General features: G+C 34.8%; 1 protein-coding gene across 3 annotated transcripts in view; it reads left to right on the top strand.

Annotated features, from left to right (window-relative positions):
* Dgk (diacyl glycerol kinase 1) overlaps positions 1-16,808 on the top strand; it is a 100,201-nt gene that overhangs the window by 66,653 nt on the left and 16,740 nt on the right. For all 3 annotated transcript variants that reach the window (XM_066406159.1, XM_066406158.1, XM_066406157.1), the window contains exons 4-5: positions 10,124-10,313; positions 14,913-15,059. In XM_066406159.1, the coding sequence (XP_066262256.1) occupies positions 10,124-10,313; positions 14,913-15,059 (337 nt within the window). The remainder of the gene's footprint in view (positions 1-10,123; positions 10,314-14,912; positions 15,060-16,808) is intronic.

The following is a 16,808-nucleotide window of genomic DNA, read 5'->3' as shown; positions in this document are numbered from 1 at the left end:
TTCATTCTGCCATAACTTCCTATAGATGGAAACTCCATCAATTCAAAGAAGCAAATTGGTTATAACTTTTGACACATATTATTTGATCTTGGGTTTTCATCAAAACTCTAAAAAGCTGGAGAGGCTTCAATGGAATCCCAGGCGCGCTCGTGGGAACACGACACTTCTATATTAATGGAAGCGGAAACCGGTTGCCCAGTTTTATAAAGAGTCCTACTTTTAATGACTTTCTAAGCTGTCTGTTCTCCGAAAGTCTTGGAAATACGATATCTTCTTCGTGATGCCTTGTATATTATTTAATATTATGAACATACGAATCGCAATTGCGGCATAATCCTCACAAAGTTGGTATGTACCTAAACTTGTTTGTAATCGTTCATGATTTTGAATTGGTCTTGTGTGGACTGATAAATTACACGTAACTTTTGACTATTTAGATGAGTGAAGTGCAGTACAAGAGAGATTTCTTCTTTCTAATACCCTACATGACAACATTTTGCTCTTAGAGAGCTTTAATCCCTACTCTTTGTCAAGGTGCAGATTTGAACTACATTATATACAGATCTTGAACCATTTCATTCTCTACAAGCCAACTACTTTACTGCGTTATTGAGGTCAACACTTCTTTTTTGGTTCTTTTGTCCAATGCTCTGAAGAAATTGGACGATAGAAAATACAATTTTGATCTCATGATAGAGAACAAAAACTCCTGAACAAACATTTATTACCAGCGATCTTCATCTCCAAGAAAGTAAATTTGACCCCTTCATAACTCAAACACGGAAGCTGCAATTTCATATCTTGACATATGAATAGTGTTCTCTTCATCTCTACCAGCTGAAAGCGACCCATTAACGGAATGGAAAAGTTCTTGGTAGAAATATTTTTCCAAATTCTTCCTACTTTTTCAAACCGTTTCCAATAGGAAGGGAAAAACCTATTACTAACATCAATCCAAGAATAAATGTTCTAGTACGTTGGCTGAGAAAAAGTAGTATGGAGCTTATAACTCGTGGAGAAATGATAAATCAAGCTTCTCGTTCAAAGATCTGCCTCTGCAGATCTACAAATTTAATGCAGTGTCAAGATAATAAAATCGAGTGCGCTGGAGCAACTTTTACGAGCTTTCCATGTAAAACCGAATATTTCTGAAGTCATAAAATGTCCCAGCAATGGCGAAATCTCTAATACCTAACCGTACTTAATCGTAATCTTTATAAAACTTGTATCGGCATTAGTGACTTCCTGAAAGAGCGAACCTTCTAGAACCCCCGAGCTCGTTATCTTTATCGCCTTTTTAAAGTGCATTAAAACGACAATGTTCTTCAAAGGGAAGCGGAGCTGAAGTGGTAAAAGAGAAATTTAGCAATTAGGATTTTTTAAGGACGGTAAACAGCGCCAATTTGCCGATGGAACAGCGGGTTTTATCAATTTTAATTAAACTTCTATGCTCATAACAGTTCGAATTTTCTGCCGCATTAATGATCAATTAAGATTATTCAGTTGTGATAGATAGTGATATTGAAAAAGTTTTCCAATCAACCTGATAGGTAATTGTTTTTTGGAACTTTGAAAGGGAACACCAATGTTATGGAGATTGAACTGATCTTCTGCAAAGGCTATTTCTTATGGAGAATCACATGAGTGTACATTGCTCTTGTTTAAGAACTTTTCTTTGTGAAGTTCTATGGAGTTTGGAGACCCTAACTGCTTATTTAGGTTAAGTCAGAAGTTTACTTTTATGGACTCTATATTCTACTCCTTGCGTCTCTTAGCTGCATTACCTACACACACAGCTAGAGAACACCTTAGCGTCCCTAGAAATATTTTTTACTGCGATTCTCCTTATATCGGTTTTAGTAGGTACTTGGTACTCCATACATGTCGCACCGAGAATCTCACAAACGAAAATTCAAAGTACTTTAACCAAAAAGATTTCGAAAAGCGAAATATAATTCGATAGATCCTCTATTTGTCCAAATTTTCAATATGGCAACGCAAATAAATGCATGAGCTCTGAGATGAATTTCTGCGAATTGTAAATAAGGCAAGATGCCGGGGATCGGCATGTTTGTCGACTTTCAGGGACTCCGTTTGTGGTTTCAAATAAAAAGATAAATACAAATCCCCAACAACAACATTATTTTAATCTTGAACTCTTTACTGGAAATGAGTATCGAATTAGGAATATTCCATAGAATCAATGTTCAGTTCGTCGATAAAAGAGTATGCCTCGTAAATAAATCCATACTATTCTGCATTAATCAACTGCTCCAAGTTACTATTGAAAGCTGGACCGATTGTTCCTGCTATGGTAATCAAATTAGCTACGATTGCTTGTTTTGAAAAATCCAATTTGTGAAACTTCCTCACCTCTCGAGATTTATTTCCTGAAATTTAATAATTGTTATTAAAATGTTAAAGTGAAAGTAAACGTTCAATAAAGTTAAAATGACGATAACGATAACGAGTTCTGGGGTTCTGCACAGCTTTATAACTTTCAAAGTCTCTAATACGACAACTTTTATGATTTCGAAGTAAAAATTAGGAATTAGTGTTATCGTCATTTGCAGGACTTTTAGTGAGTCAGTGGCTTATCATATTGGAAGAAATTGAATAAATAAATCTTTTAATAATGATAATTAATAATAATTATAAAATAATTTAATAGAACATAATCAATACACATACACCTAACATTCTTTTTTATAGGCCCATTTATATAAGTTTAAAAAGTTTTTTGGTTTACTATTTACTATTTTTTATTAGACGATTGTTACGTATTCTTTGTAGAAGTTTCTTCCAATCGACTCGGCATCTTGATACATCAGAAATCATGGTTTAGTTGGTAACTCATTGGACAAACGTTTATATTACGTGCTGTTAACCTCTCGATAATTTGTAGCACATTCCCTTTCACGAGTATGATGCCATGCTACGATTTTAGTTAGGAAAGGCTCTATTGGAAAGTAAAAAAGGCAGATCTAGAGCTGAAGCTTTTATAAAAGAACACGACACACTCCGAGTTGCGATTAGACGATTTATTCTTATTCATCAAAACTGGATTTAAATCGTAAATATATCATGACAATGTGAGGGAGGGGGACAGATATACTGGGTATATACTTAAAAAGATGACTTAAAATAATTATAAACCTAGACTCTCTGTTATTGAATATTATTGCATTTCGATTTAGACCCGAAATGGAGTAGTAATAAATTACAAAAAATTCACCCCTGTCGTCCATGAGATATAGCAAGGAAGAATGCAAAGATGAAATTAATCCGCTAGAGTGTGAAAAGATCAATATGATCTAGAACACATTATTACACAACTGCTTGAACATGATTTATGAGACAAAAACTAGCAATTTCTGGGTAAAATGAGGACACCATTAGTTTTACAAATTACACTATTCAATTGTCAGGTTATCGACAACTCTTCTGCACTCCATATCCAGCCCATTATTTAATATCGAAAAACAAATTTCGAACCCAGATTATTCCCCTAGGTTTCAAAAAAATCGTTTTAAATTTCAATGAGAACTTGCAACAAACAACCAAAAAAATTCCCCGGTATTCAGTAAACAACCAAATTAAAACTCCCGCTTCAATCTCCACGGGCTTGCTTTACACATTTCTAAAGTGAAAGGCGGTTGATTTATTCATTAAAATTAACAAAAATTTCACCTTTCGCTCAAAACGTTTTGAATATTTCAGCTATTTACGAATATGGCAAGATTATTTTTAAGAGAAAGGGACGGTGAAAATACATTTGAAAGATGGTGAACTTGTACCTTGTGTTACCGACGAGGAATTAGATGCACGAGTGAATGCATGATAGAGGGATGTAACACCTATTTAGTTGATTTTCTTTTGCTCCACCAAGCAAGTCTTCGTTTTCGTTTATTGAATTTAGGCATTACACACTCTTCAGTAGTTTTGTCATATCCAGTTATCACTATTTTTCTGTTCCTCCCTCATCACTCAATTCTAGAAATTCAACTCTATTGTTCAGGGCAGCGCTTAATATTTCATCCAAACCTTGAAAGATTTTGCTTTACATTAGGCCCAATGGTGAAGTTAACACCGTCAGCTTATTCACCCATCTTGTGTCAATCTTCCGACACTCAAATATTCATTACAAGCCAAGAAAATCGTGTACCAAGCTGCAAGCAAAAATTATTTGCATTTAAGTATTGGCTTAAAACTCAAAAGATCGCCTTTAACATAATGAGGTGGGATTACTTTGGCCAGGGCAGTAAATATTTTAAATGGGTTTCCATTTTTACGAGTCTTATTTAGTGGATTTTGAGGATACGAAATTCGATTCTATTTTCAGGAATTGTTGTGAGCTGAGGAGCATAAATAAAAAGATTCATTCTAAAATGAATGGGGATTTTGTGGAAATGCTTGCACGTGGAGACATACCTTCGACATTGTTTACGACTTATGCAATACTGAGAAATGGATAATTTTAGAAATGGAGTTGGATGCATTTTCTATGTTCGCGATTAGTACTCTGCGGAATAGACAAATTTCGTACTTCTCAATTATTATAGAGACGCTCTTCAAGATAACCGTATGGTAGTATTGCTAACTTTATCAAGAGGATTATACAGCAATCAAGGAATAATTAATTAAGCAACGTGTGATCCCTGTTACGCCGCTTCCATGGCTTTGTTAGTCACCCTGAAGGTTAGAGATGTTATATCAGCTAAAAGTAAGTCGAATCTCAATTCGTCATCAGGGTTAGTTCAGGTTTCGTTCAAAATTTTGCACATAATTTTTATGCGTAGTTTCCAACCAAGAGCATTGTCGGACCACAACCAGCATGTAACAGAAATTAAAATTATCCCAGCTCTACCCGAAATCGTACAGCTTTGTGGTCAAACAGATTAACGATCCCTCACCGGATTGTCGTACTAGCGGTTCAAACTGAACAAAGTAAATCCCGATCCCTTTCCAATTACTTATAAATCATGAACGCCAGTAGAAATTCAAGGACCCAAAAGCAGATCTTCCCCCTTTTTTGAATCCATTCCAAATTGATCCACTTCTTCATCCCAAACCAAAGAAAAATTATTTTTAATTAAACTATAATTTTCTCAGCCTCATTTTCTTGTGAAACTAAGTTCGTTCATTATCATGATCAGCCAGCCACAAATTCTTGATTTATCCTTACAACGTGAGAATCTGGGCTGTTTAATTACGTCGGACCCTCCAAATTGGATAGCATTAACGTTGAGGCCGAAAACCCTAATTATAGTTGTTTTCCAGTCACTGGGCGGCGTTGCTGTTCGAAAATTCCGAGGTTTTCGCTATAATCGGATTTCCGTTTCCGAATATTCCTACCAGAAGTGGGAAAAGGAAGGAACAAGTGTGCAAACTGTACAAAATAATCCAACTAAAACTGATTGAATTAGTTTGTGAGTTTGCAGTGGTTGACCACAAGTTTGCAGGACATGTGCGACCGTGTTTGCTTTAAAGGATTGAATTTGAAAGAAGAGTGGTTACGTATTAGTTTAGATTTTTATCGTTTTTCTTTTAATGGTTTTAGTTCAAAGACTAAATTTTCAAGCCCGCTTTAGATGTACCTATTCAACTGAATTCTGAATTAATTGCAGTAATATATGAATGTAAAGCAATTGCTGTGTAAGGCTTCCTACTGTCATCCTAGATTTACTGCAAGCCCGTGATAATGGCCTCCGTTATAACGATATAGAACTTAATGGAAATTGACAGTGGTAAAGCTTTCGAGCGCGATCAAAGAGATATGCATAAATGATGATATACTGAATGTGTGATTATGAATTCGTGAATTGATGCATTGGTTATGCAGGGCGTCGTGGTAAAAAAATATAGTTTCATTGATGAAGTGTGAATTTTGAATTACCTCACAAAATAGGTTGAAGAAAAAGTAAAAAAGTGTTTTAAAAATTCAGTTTTTTCCGAATATCTCTGAAAGTCATAGAATTTTTTTAACTTTAAAACCGGATATTCGTGAACTCTAAATAGCACAATTTTGCCGCAATTTAACCGCCCTCGTATCTTTTATGGTTACCGAGATCCCCATGGTTGAGCTTTAGAAAGAGACACCTTGTACAAGTAATATGAACTTTTAATCATGAAATGCAGACAAAAACAACTTGAAGGACTGACAGAAGACTAGAATTGGGATTGTTTCCAAACTAAACTTAATAGGGCTGAATAGGTGAAAATTTGATTTTTTGAGGTGATTAAGAAGGAGTAGTAAACGGAAGTAGCAAAAATTAACAGAATTTTTTATATATTTATTTTTTCAATAATTTGTATCTATAAAAGTCTCTAGAATCACTTCCTTGTCCCGTGTCCCTTCGTTCAGTTTTCTCCAAAATAAATTTTAAAAAATTACATGAACATAATATCAAAATCTAATCCTTCAAATTCAATAAATAATTAAGTAATAACTTTTTCAGTGACATGAAATATAAAAAATTGCAATTTAATTATTGCCGAAACATGATAATTCCATTCCAGCTATTGTTCATAATTCAATTTAGAATGATAGGCCATTTATAAAAATTGTCACGATTTATTATGATCGATGGAAATATGAATGCATATTTTGCATTTCCAACTAGACTTTTACGGCTGCATTGCATTTTGCCTGTGAAGCTCGTAATAGAATATTCGTTTTTCAAATCGTAATTGGTGATTGATCTCAACTTAATTAAAGCTCTTATATCAGCAAAAAGTTTGGTGGAAAGCTTATGTTATGTGTGATTTTGCGATCGTTCGCTACTATGTTGGAGGGCTCTCGTACATTTAATTACAGTTTATTGTTTTTTAAAATAAGATTACTACGTGCTCTAATTCGACCATTTTCCAGGTATCAAGTTGTTAAAGTTATACTTTTCACCTGCTTTATTAAAGCATTCCTAATTGTAATTTTGTTCCTAAAATGACTTTAGCAACTGTTCATTATTTCTGTTGGGGAAAAACGTCTTTTTTCTAGTCCAAATATTGATATAAGTCCCCTTCTGGCTTTACTTGGTATGTATATATTTACTTGTCAAAATGTAACCCTGCACAGTGGTGCCGAATTAACCTGTACACACCAAAGCAAGAAAGGAAGGAATGGATAAGTCCATTTGTCTAAAATTCTGAATACTTCTCCTAAGGCCAATTCAAATTCTTCGAAAGTCAAAGTAGATCGTTTCGGAAATTTTACCGGAAAGGCAGTTTCCATTGCCATAAAATGTAAATTATCTAACATTCAAAACTAGTTCATATTACTCTAGTTTAGTCCCTTTTGAATTAGTTCTGGAAATCGTTCCCCTGTGACAATTTCGTGAAAGTAGTAAGAACTTCTGAACATTCTTTCCTGAAATCAATTACAATTTTTGAGAAATAATTTCGATGTTCTAATCTGAGATTAGTCAGAATAAGTGCCGGAAAAGTAGCTTCATTTAAAATTTAAAAAATTCTCGGATAACATTTCTTCTAAGGTTCAAAGAAATTAACATGAAAGATTAGTCCAGTTTACGAGTCGTATTATGTTGGAAGTAATTCCTTAACACTTTCCCTTGGATTTGGGTGAAGTACTGGTAATTTAGGGATAAGCAATAATTAACTACCTACTGTGTTTTATTAACTGTGTGAACCCTACTCAAAGATACCCTACTCAAGCTTTAATAAATAAATCTTTATTTCTTTGTCCTGACCTGGCAGATGGGCGTTACAAAACTCGCCCACCGTGCAGGTATAAATTTGCCTGAAAGAAACTTCTTTAATTTGCATTTAAAGGTGTTGATATTTCGTAGGGTTTTTTATGTTACATGTAAGTGATATGTTTTCATGCAAACAGCTTCTAGTTCGTTAAAGGCCGAAGTCGATCTACATTGTTGCAGATTTAACTAATTTTTGTGTGTCTAGGTTCGCAATTATGCATGTTTTGTCTCATTCATGCTCTGTCTCAAATTTAATGATTATTTTGTTTTATATTTAAGGAGCATTTTAATATGTACACTGAAATTACTGTCAGCAAATTCAGTCGCATGAAAAAGGGCTTGCACGAGTCTCGCTTATCAGTGCCAGTCATTTGCCCAATAACGTTTTTCTGCGATATTAAAAGCTGGTTGATTTCGGGACTATTGCCCCAGCAAACAATCCGATAAAACAGTTTATAATGAATTGTAACATAATAGAGTGTAAGAAGAGCATTTTGACTGAAAATAAAATTTAAATAACGGAGAAGAAAAGAGACCTTGTTTAGTTTACTGCATAGCTGGCCATTATGATTTGACCAGGACTACTTTCACTCGAGAATAACTCCTAAGGATGTTGTGTGATCCACTGCTGCCATGTCAGCGCTATTGTCTTTTTATTGCTTTTGTCCTTTTTCCATAAGGGCATCGCAAATGTTGTTTCTCCCATTATCGAATGTTCGTCCTACGTCAAAGAATATTGCTAGCACCACCTCTTTGCGTGAATAGCGCTTCTGTATTTTGTGTGAACTGCTGAATGGAGACCCGATTCTACCCACTTTTTCACGGTGTATACATTGTGTTGACCTTTGTTGATTGACCGTCGCCTTTCCCCTATTTCCCTTGTTTTGTTCCAAAAATTTAAATAAATGTTCTGCTTAACGCAACCTTTGTTCTCCAGTCAGGATTTACTATTGTAAAGGTCAATCTATCTAACTCTAGTCAACTCCAAGAGGAGGATAATCTCCATGCAAATGACGAAATAAAGACAGGAGAAAGACGCAATAAACGCCAGCTTGCGTGGGAATTCCTTCCAGATTTCGTTTCCGCTTTAATCAATTGGCTGTAAACCATATTTCAAAATGTTTCTCCGAACTTACCTCTATTTTCTTCCTTGAATTACCAAACTATACACCTAGAACCACTGCAACTTATATTAACGAAATAACAAAGAAACGTAATATTCTCTTGTTATATGCAGCAGCAAACTCAAAGTTTATCCTGTTGTTGTGTACTTTAACCAAGTTTCTATTGCCCAAAGTTTACTTTAACACAATCTTCCTACATCAGGGTGTCAACGTTGCTACGTCGAAAAGTTAATTTAGAATTTGATGCTGTTGCTAAGACTTCGCCCGCATTAGCTAAAATAATTTCAACAAGTTTGGATCAAGAATGGAAACCTAGTTAACCCTAAATAATCTCTTCAGAGATGGTTTGAAATTGTTTTTTAATCTTATGAGTGGTTGATTAATTGTTGTACAAAGCTTGATTGATTAGTGTTATTTAGATTTCAACGTCGCTTAGAAGCAACACTCCAGCTCTTTTTTGGCAGAAACTAATTTCGTTCCGTGTATTGCAATTTCCATTCTAAGTGGTTCAGTTCGGTGGAAATAATTTTGTTCTTGACTAGCCCTATTTAAATTCCTTAACTTCAGTGTCTCTAATCTCTTAACGAATCTTTTCAAGCTTGCAATTGCCGAAGTTTTCATACATACATCTCAACAACAGTTACCTAACAACTAAAGTGAACAACACCTAGCCCAACCACCCTTAAGCGACAATTCGTATCGACAATAGAGCATGCAATTCCCTAAACGTACTTTAGGTATGCTCCATGATAATATTCCATTGTCGCAGTGTAGGGCCTGTAGGGCGAATGCATAAGATAATGAGGACAGGGACCCAATTTTGGCTACGTTCCAAATAGAATTGGAATTGAAGTCAAGTCGACGTGCGACAAACTCGTGCTTTGGAGATTTCTGAAATCAATTCTGGTTGTATTGTTGGATGGAAACTACTTTTCAACTCCTTGGGGAAATCCCATAGCACCGGTATTCAGTTATGTTTTCAAAATAACCTTATTTTAATTTAATTAGGGAAGGCTGGCTCCGGGCGGGAGGGGGAGGGTATCACACGTACAAATCCCCAGAATTTATCCCGTAAATTAATGCGATTCCCAGAACATGATTAGCATAAGCAATTCCATACTGGCGACCTTATTTATAACATTCCACGAACAGACTGACCCTAAATTAATCCTGATTGCCCGTATAGGGAGTAATTTGTTTGCTGCCTTTACAGCTTATTATCAATTTTGAATAATTATGCTGGAAGCTCAGTAAAAGTGTCTAGTAGAAAATTTAATTTTGTTTCAGGACATCGATCTTCAAGGCTTCTGTGAATTTCTGGACACGTACCTGGAGATCGAGACCCCCAGGGAGCTTTGCAAACACCTGTTCTTGTCCTTCGTCAAGAAGAGCGTTAAAGTGGAAGGTAAAGCTTTCAAGGAAATGACAGTGCTCAGCTCTACTACTGCTTGTGCTCCAATAACATCCCATAACAGAGGTTATTAATTTTAATTGTTTTATTTAAACTAATACTTCTCTCAATAGTAAGGATAAGTAATTCGGGTTAAGTCTAACATAATGCCTGTCTACAATTTCGAGTTTCGCGACATTTACTTCGACAATAAATTAGGTATATAACATCACGTAGCTACTAGGAAGTCTGAAATATATCTGACTTTGGCACTTTAGTTCAGAGCATTCTTCCAGTAATAAAGTTTTCGGTTGTGACTCATATTTTTCCAGTTTTTGTGCGTTTGTGGGATGATTGTGCAGGAAAAATGGGGATATATAAAAGGACAAAGTTTAACGAGCGAAAATGGTGACGGGCCTTTAATCCGTTGAGACATTGCTGATGACTTAAAAAGGCTTTCACTTTGAGATACTTCATTTCACCTATTCTTTTCTAAAAATGTATTGAACTTTCCAAGTTCACATAAATCTGCTATTTATGTTTGAATTAAAGCACATTTCTGGTGGCAAAATAGTATATTAAGATACGAGTTTCATAAGGCAACTTCATAAGTCGCACGAGTCCAAGTTGTAAATGGGAAGCGAAGCTGAATGTTGCCCTAAAATTGTGAACAATTGGTTGAACAGCACCAAACGTCTCCATTTTCAAAGAATCCTAATTGTCTAATAAAACAGATATCATTTGGTCTGTTGAATCGTTGTGAGTCAAGTTTTCATTTCTTGTTTCTGAAACAGGTTAGTTCAGGCTAGTTAGGTTCATGGTACGTATATAATTCATTGTTTACCTACCGAGTTAATGAAGATTTGGAAGGCTTGGAAATGAGTGTCCAATAAAACATCACCTTTGATGTTATGATTCAAAAAAGTTGTGTTTTTGAGCTCTTGATTTAATTTACTCTTAGTTCAAGTAATTTATTGCTATTTTATTAAATCTAGTGTGTTAAGTCGTATATGCATATACCGGGTGGGAAAGGCTTGCACTTAGCAACCTTAAAATATAATAAATCATTTTTTCGAATTTCAATTCTAACTCATTTTTATTTCTAATCGGTGAATAAACGTGTTTCACTTCGCAACTAATTACATAATTAATGCAGGTGCCTTCATTAGACTCATAATTAACAAATGGGACCAGTCGCAATGATGGTTGCTGCAATTCTGTAGATCCAGAGCGCAGCTTGAATATGTTAGAATATATGCATTTCCCTGTAATTTGTTCATCATACGGCAAAATTAGAAGCAATCATGTATGAATCTCATTAGGACGTGCTATTTTGTATAACTCGTGTCATGTTGCGGTACCTCGCTTCGCTCATCTTGCAGAATCCCACTCCTAAAACGAATGGATATGGCCATTTAGGTCACCATAGCTGGTGACATAAACGGCAATTTCCAGGCAAAATCTCAATTTTGGCCGCGTATGAAGTTCAAAATGAGGGTTTATAGCTGAGCCTCAGAAACCGAATTCTGCAATATCATCTTTTCAACGAAATAGCCACCTATGTCTTACTTAAAAGTCTTACAAAACGAAATTTCTCTCTCGCCTAATAAACGTATTTGCTCCCTTAATTAAGTGCTGAAACCGTTAGTTTCGCACGCTGCAAGCTTAAAGCCCTGCTACGTTCCCGTTTCTAACTTTACGTTAAACGAGGCGTTAAACTAATGAAATGAAATCTATTTGATTGCTTTACGGGCATTTGGTTAAGTTAAACTTGAAATACTAAGCTGCCTAATTCAGGTCTTTTTTCAATAATCAATATTAGGTTTTAATGTACCTAGGAATATTACATCAGGCTGTTATAGTGACGTTCACTATTAACAGTAATTTGAAGCCAGGATGTAAGTGCATTTCTCTTAAGCAAACTTTAATTATGTTGTCAGAACAAGATGTATCTACACTAAGGGCTGAAGATGTAAGTTAATAGACAAGTTTAAATTACATGGCATACATGCAACTTTAATAGATCGTTACTGGAGCTGGGTTCAGGCCCTAGTAACGCGGAGGATATTTCGACGTTTATTTTAATATTTATTTTATTAATTTGCGAAATACTTAGAAATAAAATACGTGACAGATTTAATAGGAATCGATCGATTAGAAAATATTATGTATCATGTTCCAGGCCACAATTATGTATGTATTGTTTAACGAAAGTATCTATTATCTATTACTTGTAACTAAGTCGCTGAAATTTATACGGCAAGTTCATGACCTAATCTAATAACATGTTACTACTATCTAAGTGCCTTGAACGTAGTTTCGGCGCAATCACCTTTCAGCTACATCGTACTTAATTCCTGCAATTACTCGGAACGAAAATATACCGCTCAATTTCCTGCTATAATGTGCCAAGCCAAACGTCTGGAAAATCAGAACAAATGCGATGATCATCCCGGAAATGTTTCAGATTGAAGCTGCAAAGGAAATGGTGTATAACTGTAAAGTTGTAACAGCTAGTAATGATTGTTATGCTTACAATGGGCAGTAACGAACTTGTCATTATCAGGAAAATTTTACATTGTAAAGTTCGCTTAATTTGAGTTAAATCATGATAGAATGAATTTGATTTGCATGATGAAAACCGTTTACCCTTTATTTCGAAACGTTTGGCAATTAGGCATACAATTATGGAAAATGTCAAATTTCAAAAGGTATTTCTTAAAGTGACTGAAGATATGTGATAGGACATGCTCGATAAGAATTGCACTGAATCACCACAGATTATAAAGAAATAAAAATAATCGGAGTGTACCGTTTAAGAAAATGCAAGGTTGGTGCGTCATACATTTTGAGCCCCCTTGTATGCTTAAAAATATCTTGCATTTTGACTATTTCAATACATTCTGAGATATTTAAGCGAAATTCTAGGATATTCTATATAGAGGTTGTCAAGGCATAACTCTTTCCAAGATCGTTATGTAACTCATGTTAAATGGGATTCCGCGTAAAGTATACCCCAGAATTGTCTTTATAATATAAAAAAACATTCTCTTAGCCACAACTTTCTAGAACCATTGACTGTCAACGAATCTTGTTTATTTTTTTATTTCTTCTTTTTCTTTATTTATAAGTCCCCCAAAATTCCGCCTTCCCAGCTCCCGTTGTTCTTTGCCTCTCCTCTCACATACAGGATTACCTAAAAGTAACGTAAATAATTAATATTTTCTACACCGGTAGGAAAAAGACCGAAACGGTGGATTCCTACACGCTCACAATAAGGCTTTGCAAGATTTACCCTACGGCCAACATCGTCTTAAGGCCCAATTTTGTTATGTGGGGAGTAGAATACTCCCTAGAGAATGATGTCAAACACAAGAGCGCCAGCATATAGAAAATATAAGAAACACACGCAATATTCGACGTCAATTGAAAAAATTAAGGCATTTTGCAAAAACCGAGGTAGTAATCCCAGTTATGGTTTTTTCCCTACACCAAACATTAGATAGGCAGTTTAAACAGTAAATTTGTAATACTAACTCTCCATCTAACTTTTTGCACGGTTATTTTCGAACGATCGACTGGATAATTTCTGCTCCTGTAATTTTTGCAAATATTTAGTTAAAGTCCCTTAAATGCGACTTTGTGTGCTCCATTATGCACTAAATTGACTTATAGGCAATCTTGAATATTCCTCTTAAATGTTCGTGCGTTCGAAAGTAAGTGATTGCTTTTTGCCCACGTAACATTGAAAAGGATTGAATGGAAGATTTATTTTCCGCGAGAAATTTGTTAAGTTGGGAATTTTTACCGTTTACGTAGATACAACGATTATGAAGTAAGCAATAAAATCACACGACGGAGATTTGCACGCAAATCTGCTTTACAGATATTTCATTGATCATAATTGATCGCTATAGATGAGTGAATTTTTTTATCCATTTCTTCCATATGTTGGCTTTGACTCGCAGTTCAAAACCCAGTTTTATGTATTTATATTATTTCTATCTATGGTCAATTTCATTCTCTATCTGCCTGTATTAATTAGTTGCGATAAATGGAATGAGCGCAGAGCAGATTTACTTGAAAATTTCCATTTTGTAATTTTATTGCCCACCTCGTATTCATTATACCTACTTTTGCATATACGCTAAAGATTCCATTCAATTGCAACCAATGAAACGGTCGCAAAGCCGATTTGCTTGCAAATTTTCATTAGGAATTTTTATTACTTCAACTTCGTTATACCTACTTCTGCGTAAACATTGAAGATTCCAAACTTAAATTGAAATCCAACCGCATCGTATTGAATTTCGAATCGAAGCCGTATTGACAATACGATGGTACCCTATTTTACTAAAATTATCATTCGGCGAATTAAACCTCATTTTGGACAAATATTTATTTATTTTCCATAAAGCCTATTGACATGTAAAATAGAAATAAAGTAAACTGAAAATGTGTATTTTATTATAATATGTCAAAATGTTAACGATAGCCAATTTTATTGTTTCAGATTGTCTGGATACGCCAGCGTTTCAATTTTAATTATCGAACGTAATTAAAAATGATTGCTTCAAAAGCCGACACTAAAATGCGCTTTAATTTAAATTTCAGGATTTTATCGATTTTTAGCTTTAAACTGTCAATTATAATGAATATTTAATGCACAAAATATTTTACTTGCAGGATCCAGCCCCAACGTGAACGCCATCAGCGAGCTAAGCACCCCCTGCGAGAAGCCCAAGTCATTCGTGGAGAGGATACAAGGATTGGGAGAAAGTCTTTTGGGCCATCATAAATCGGATTGCGATTGCTCTATGAAAGGGAAATCAGGTACCAGATATACGTATTTTATTTAGCAACAAAAAATGATAACACAGATATTTTGTGCTATAGTCTCCGACGGATTTTGAGATTATTTCAGAAGAAACAAGAAACCTATAAGCTCGAGGGAAATTTATATTGTCAAATCTTACTTGGAGGAATAACAATATTCCTGAATGGCATTCAGGACAATTCTTTTCATCTGGTAATGGAAACTAGAATAAAACCATATGAAACCATACAATTCCCCCCCTTGTATTGGCTCAATTCATCGGCAAAAAATAAATTGACGAGCCTTCCATTCGCGAAGACAAATGGCGATTGAGGTGTCAATATCGTGTTCGAGTATTCGGTAAATTGGGTGTTTAGTCCAGTAAAAAGTCAATCTTCTGTCTCGTGGTACCGTCGAAAATGTCTTGCTTCTTAAAATTATTCAGGAAAGCTGGAGAGCTTTGTGGGGAGTTTGGTTACAGGTGGGTTCTATTCTGGCAAACTTGTTAATTTGTTGTGTCTATTTCGGGGAAATGATCTCAGAGAACTTCAGTTATTGCATTAAACATTTGAACAGAAAGCTGAACATTGTTAAAGAATTTTAATAGTTTTTTTTGTTGTTGTGGTGCGGTGAAAATAACTTAGAAGACTAGTTTAACTAGGTTTGCGCACAAACATTTAATCTTCAAAAGGTTCAATTACGTCTAGTCTAGTTTGTTTTTAAACACACGAGAGCGGTTAAAAACTTACTGAAAGAATAATTTTAAATTAATATGAAAAATTACTGGAATCTAAAAGTGAGTTTGCTTTGAGAGAAAATAAGTTCCTCTCATAGCGTTCGTTCCTAGAAAATCGGATGAGCTCATAGTGTCGACTGGGCACATGTAGAGTTATGGTGAATGCATCTGGTTTGTGGGAATACCTTTCCCACTGCTATCTACAGTGACTCGCATTAATATTCGGACACTATGGTATTTGTGGAAATATTAAGTTTTTTGCTAACTTATTATTAAGTAACAGTATTTATTGCGTAATCATTAGTTACAACCATGTTTTTAGTATATGTAAATACATTTTTGATCTTTGAAATTAAATTATATACAAAGATACTATCGAACAAAGAAAACAAGGCATAATTTTACTGTCGCAAAAATATTCGGACACATACCAGGAACATAATATTTGTGAGGAAAATTAATATAAACAAAAAACATATAAACAAATTAATACTTCGTATGATTGCCTTTATATTGTATAACTTGTTCTAGCCGTTTTGGCATGTTTTCAATTATTTTTTTTATGTAATCTTCAGGTATGCGATGCCATTCTTCAACTAATCGTTGTTTTAACTCGTTTTTGGAGTTGATTGGCTTACTATGGACTTTGCGGTCTAAAAATTCCCATAGATTTTCTATGGGGTTGAGATCAGGTGATTGTGCAGGAGGATTTAATACTTTAGGACAATTATATAATAAATACTCTTGGACTAAACGCGACTTATGTTTTGGATCGTTGTCCTGGTAAAATTTAAAATTGTCGCGTATACCTAATTTTTCAGCACTTTTTAGTAAATTACCGATTTCTCGATAAGATCTGCCTTTAGCGTGATGAAAAATAATTAATTGTCGTACGTCAAAAGAAATATTTTTGCCTTTTCGCCCCATAATATGAATTTTAGTAAGTTATAAGTTTGCCTTCAACGCACTGCATACAACTAACAAGAAAATTGAGTCTTGGATGCATCTCTAATCTTTTACGATCATAAAA

Source organism: Euwallacea similis, chromosome 3 (assembly GCF_039881205.1).
Source record: "Euwallacea similis isolate ESF13 chromosome 3, ESF131.1, whole genome shotgun sequence".
Taxonomy (NCBI): Eukaryota; Metazoa; Arthropoda; class Insecta; order Coleoptera; family Curculionidae; genus Euwallacea; species Euwallacea similis.
This window is presented reverse-complemented; position numbering and strand designations above follow the sequence as displayed.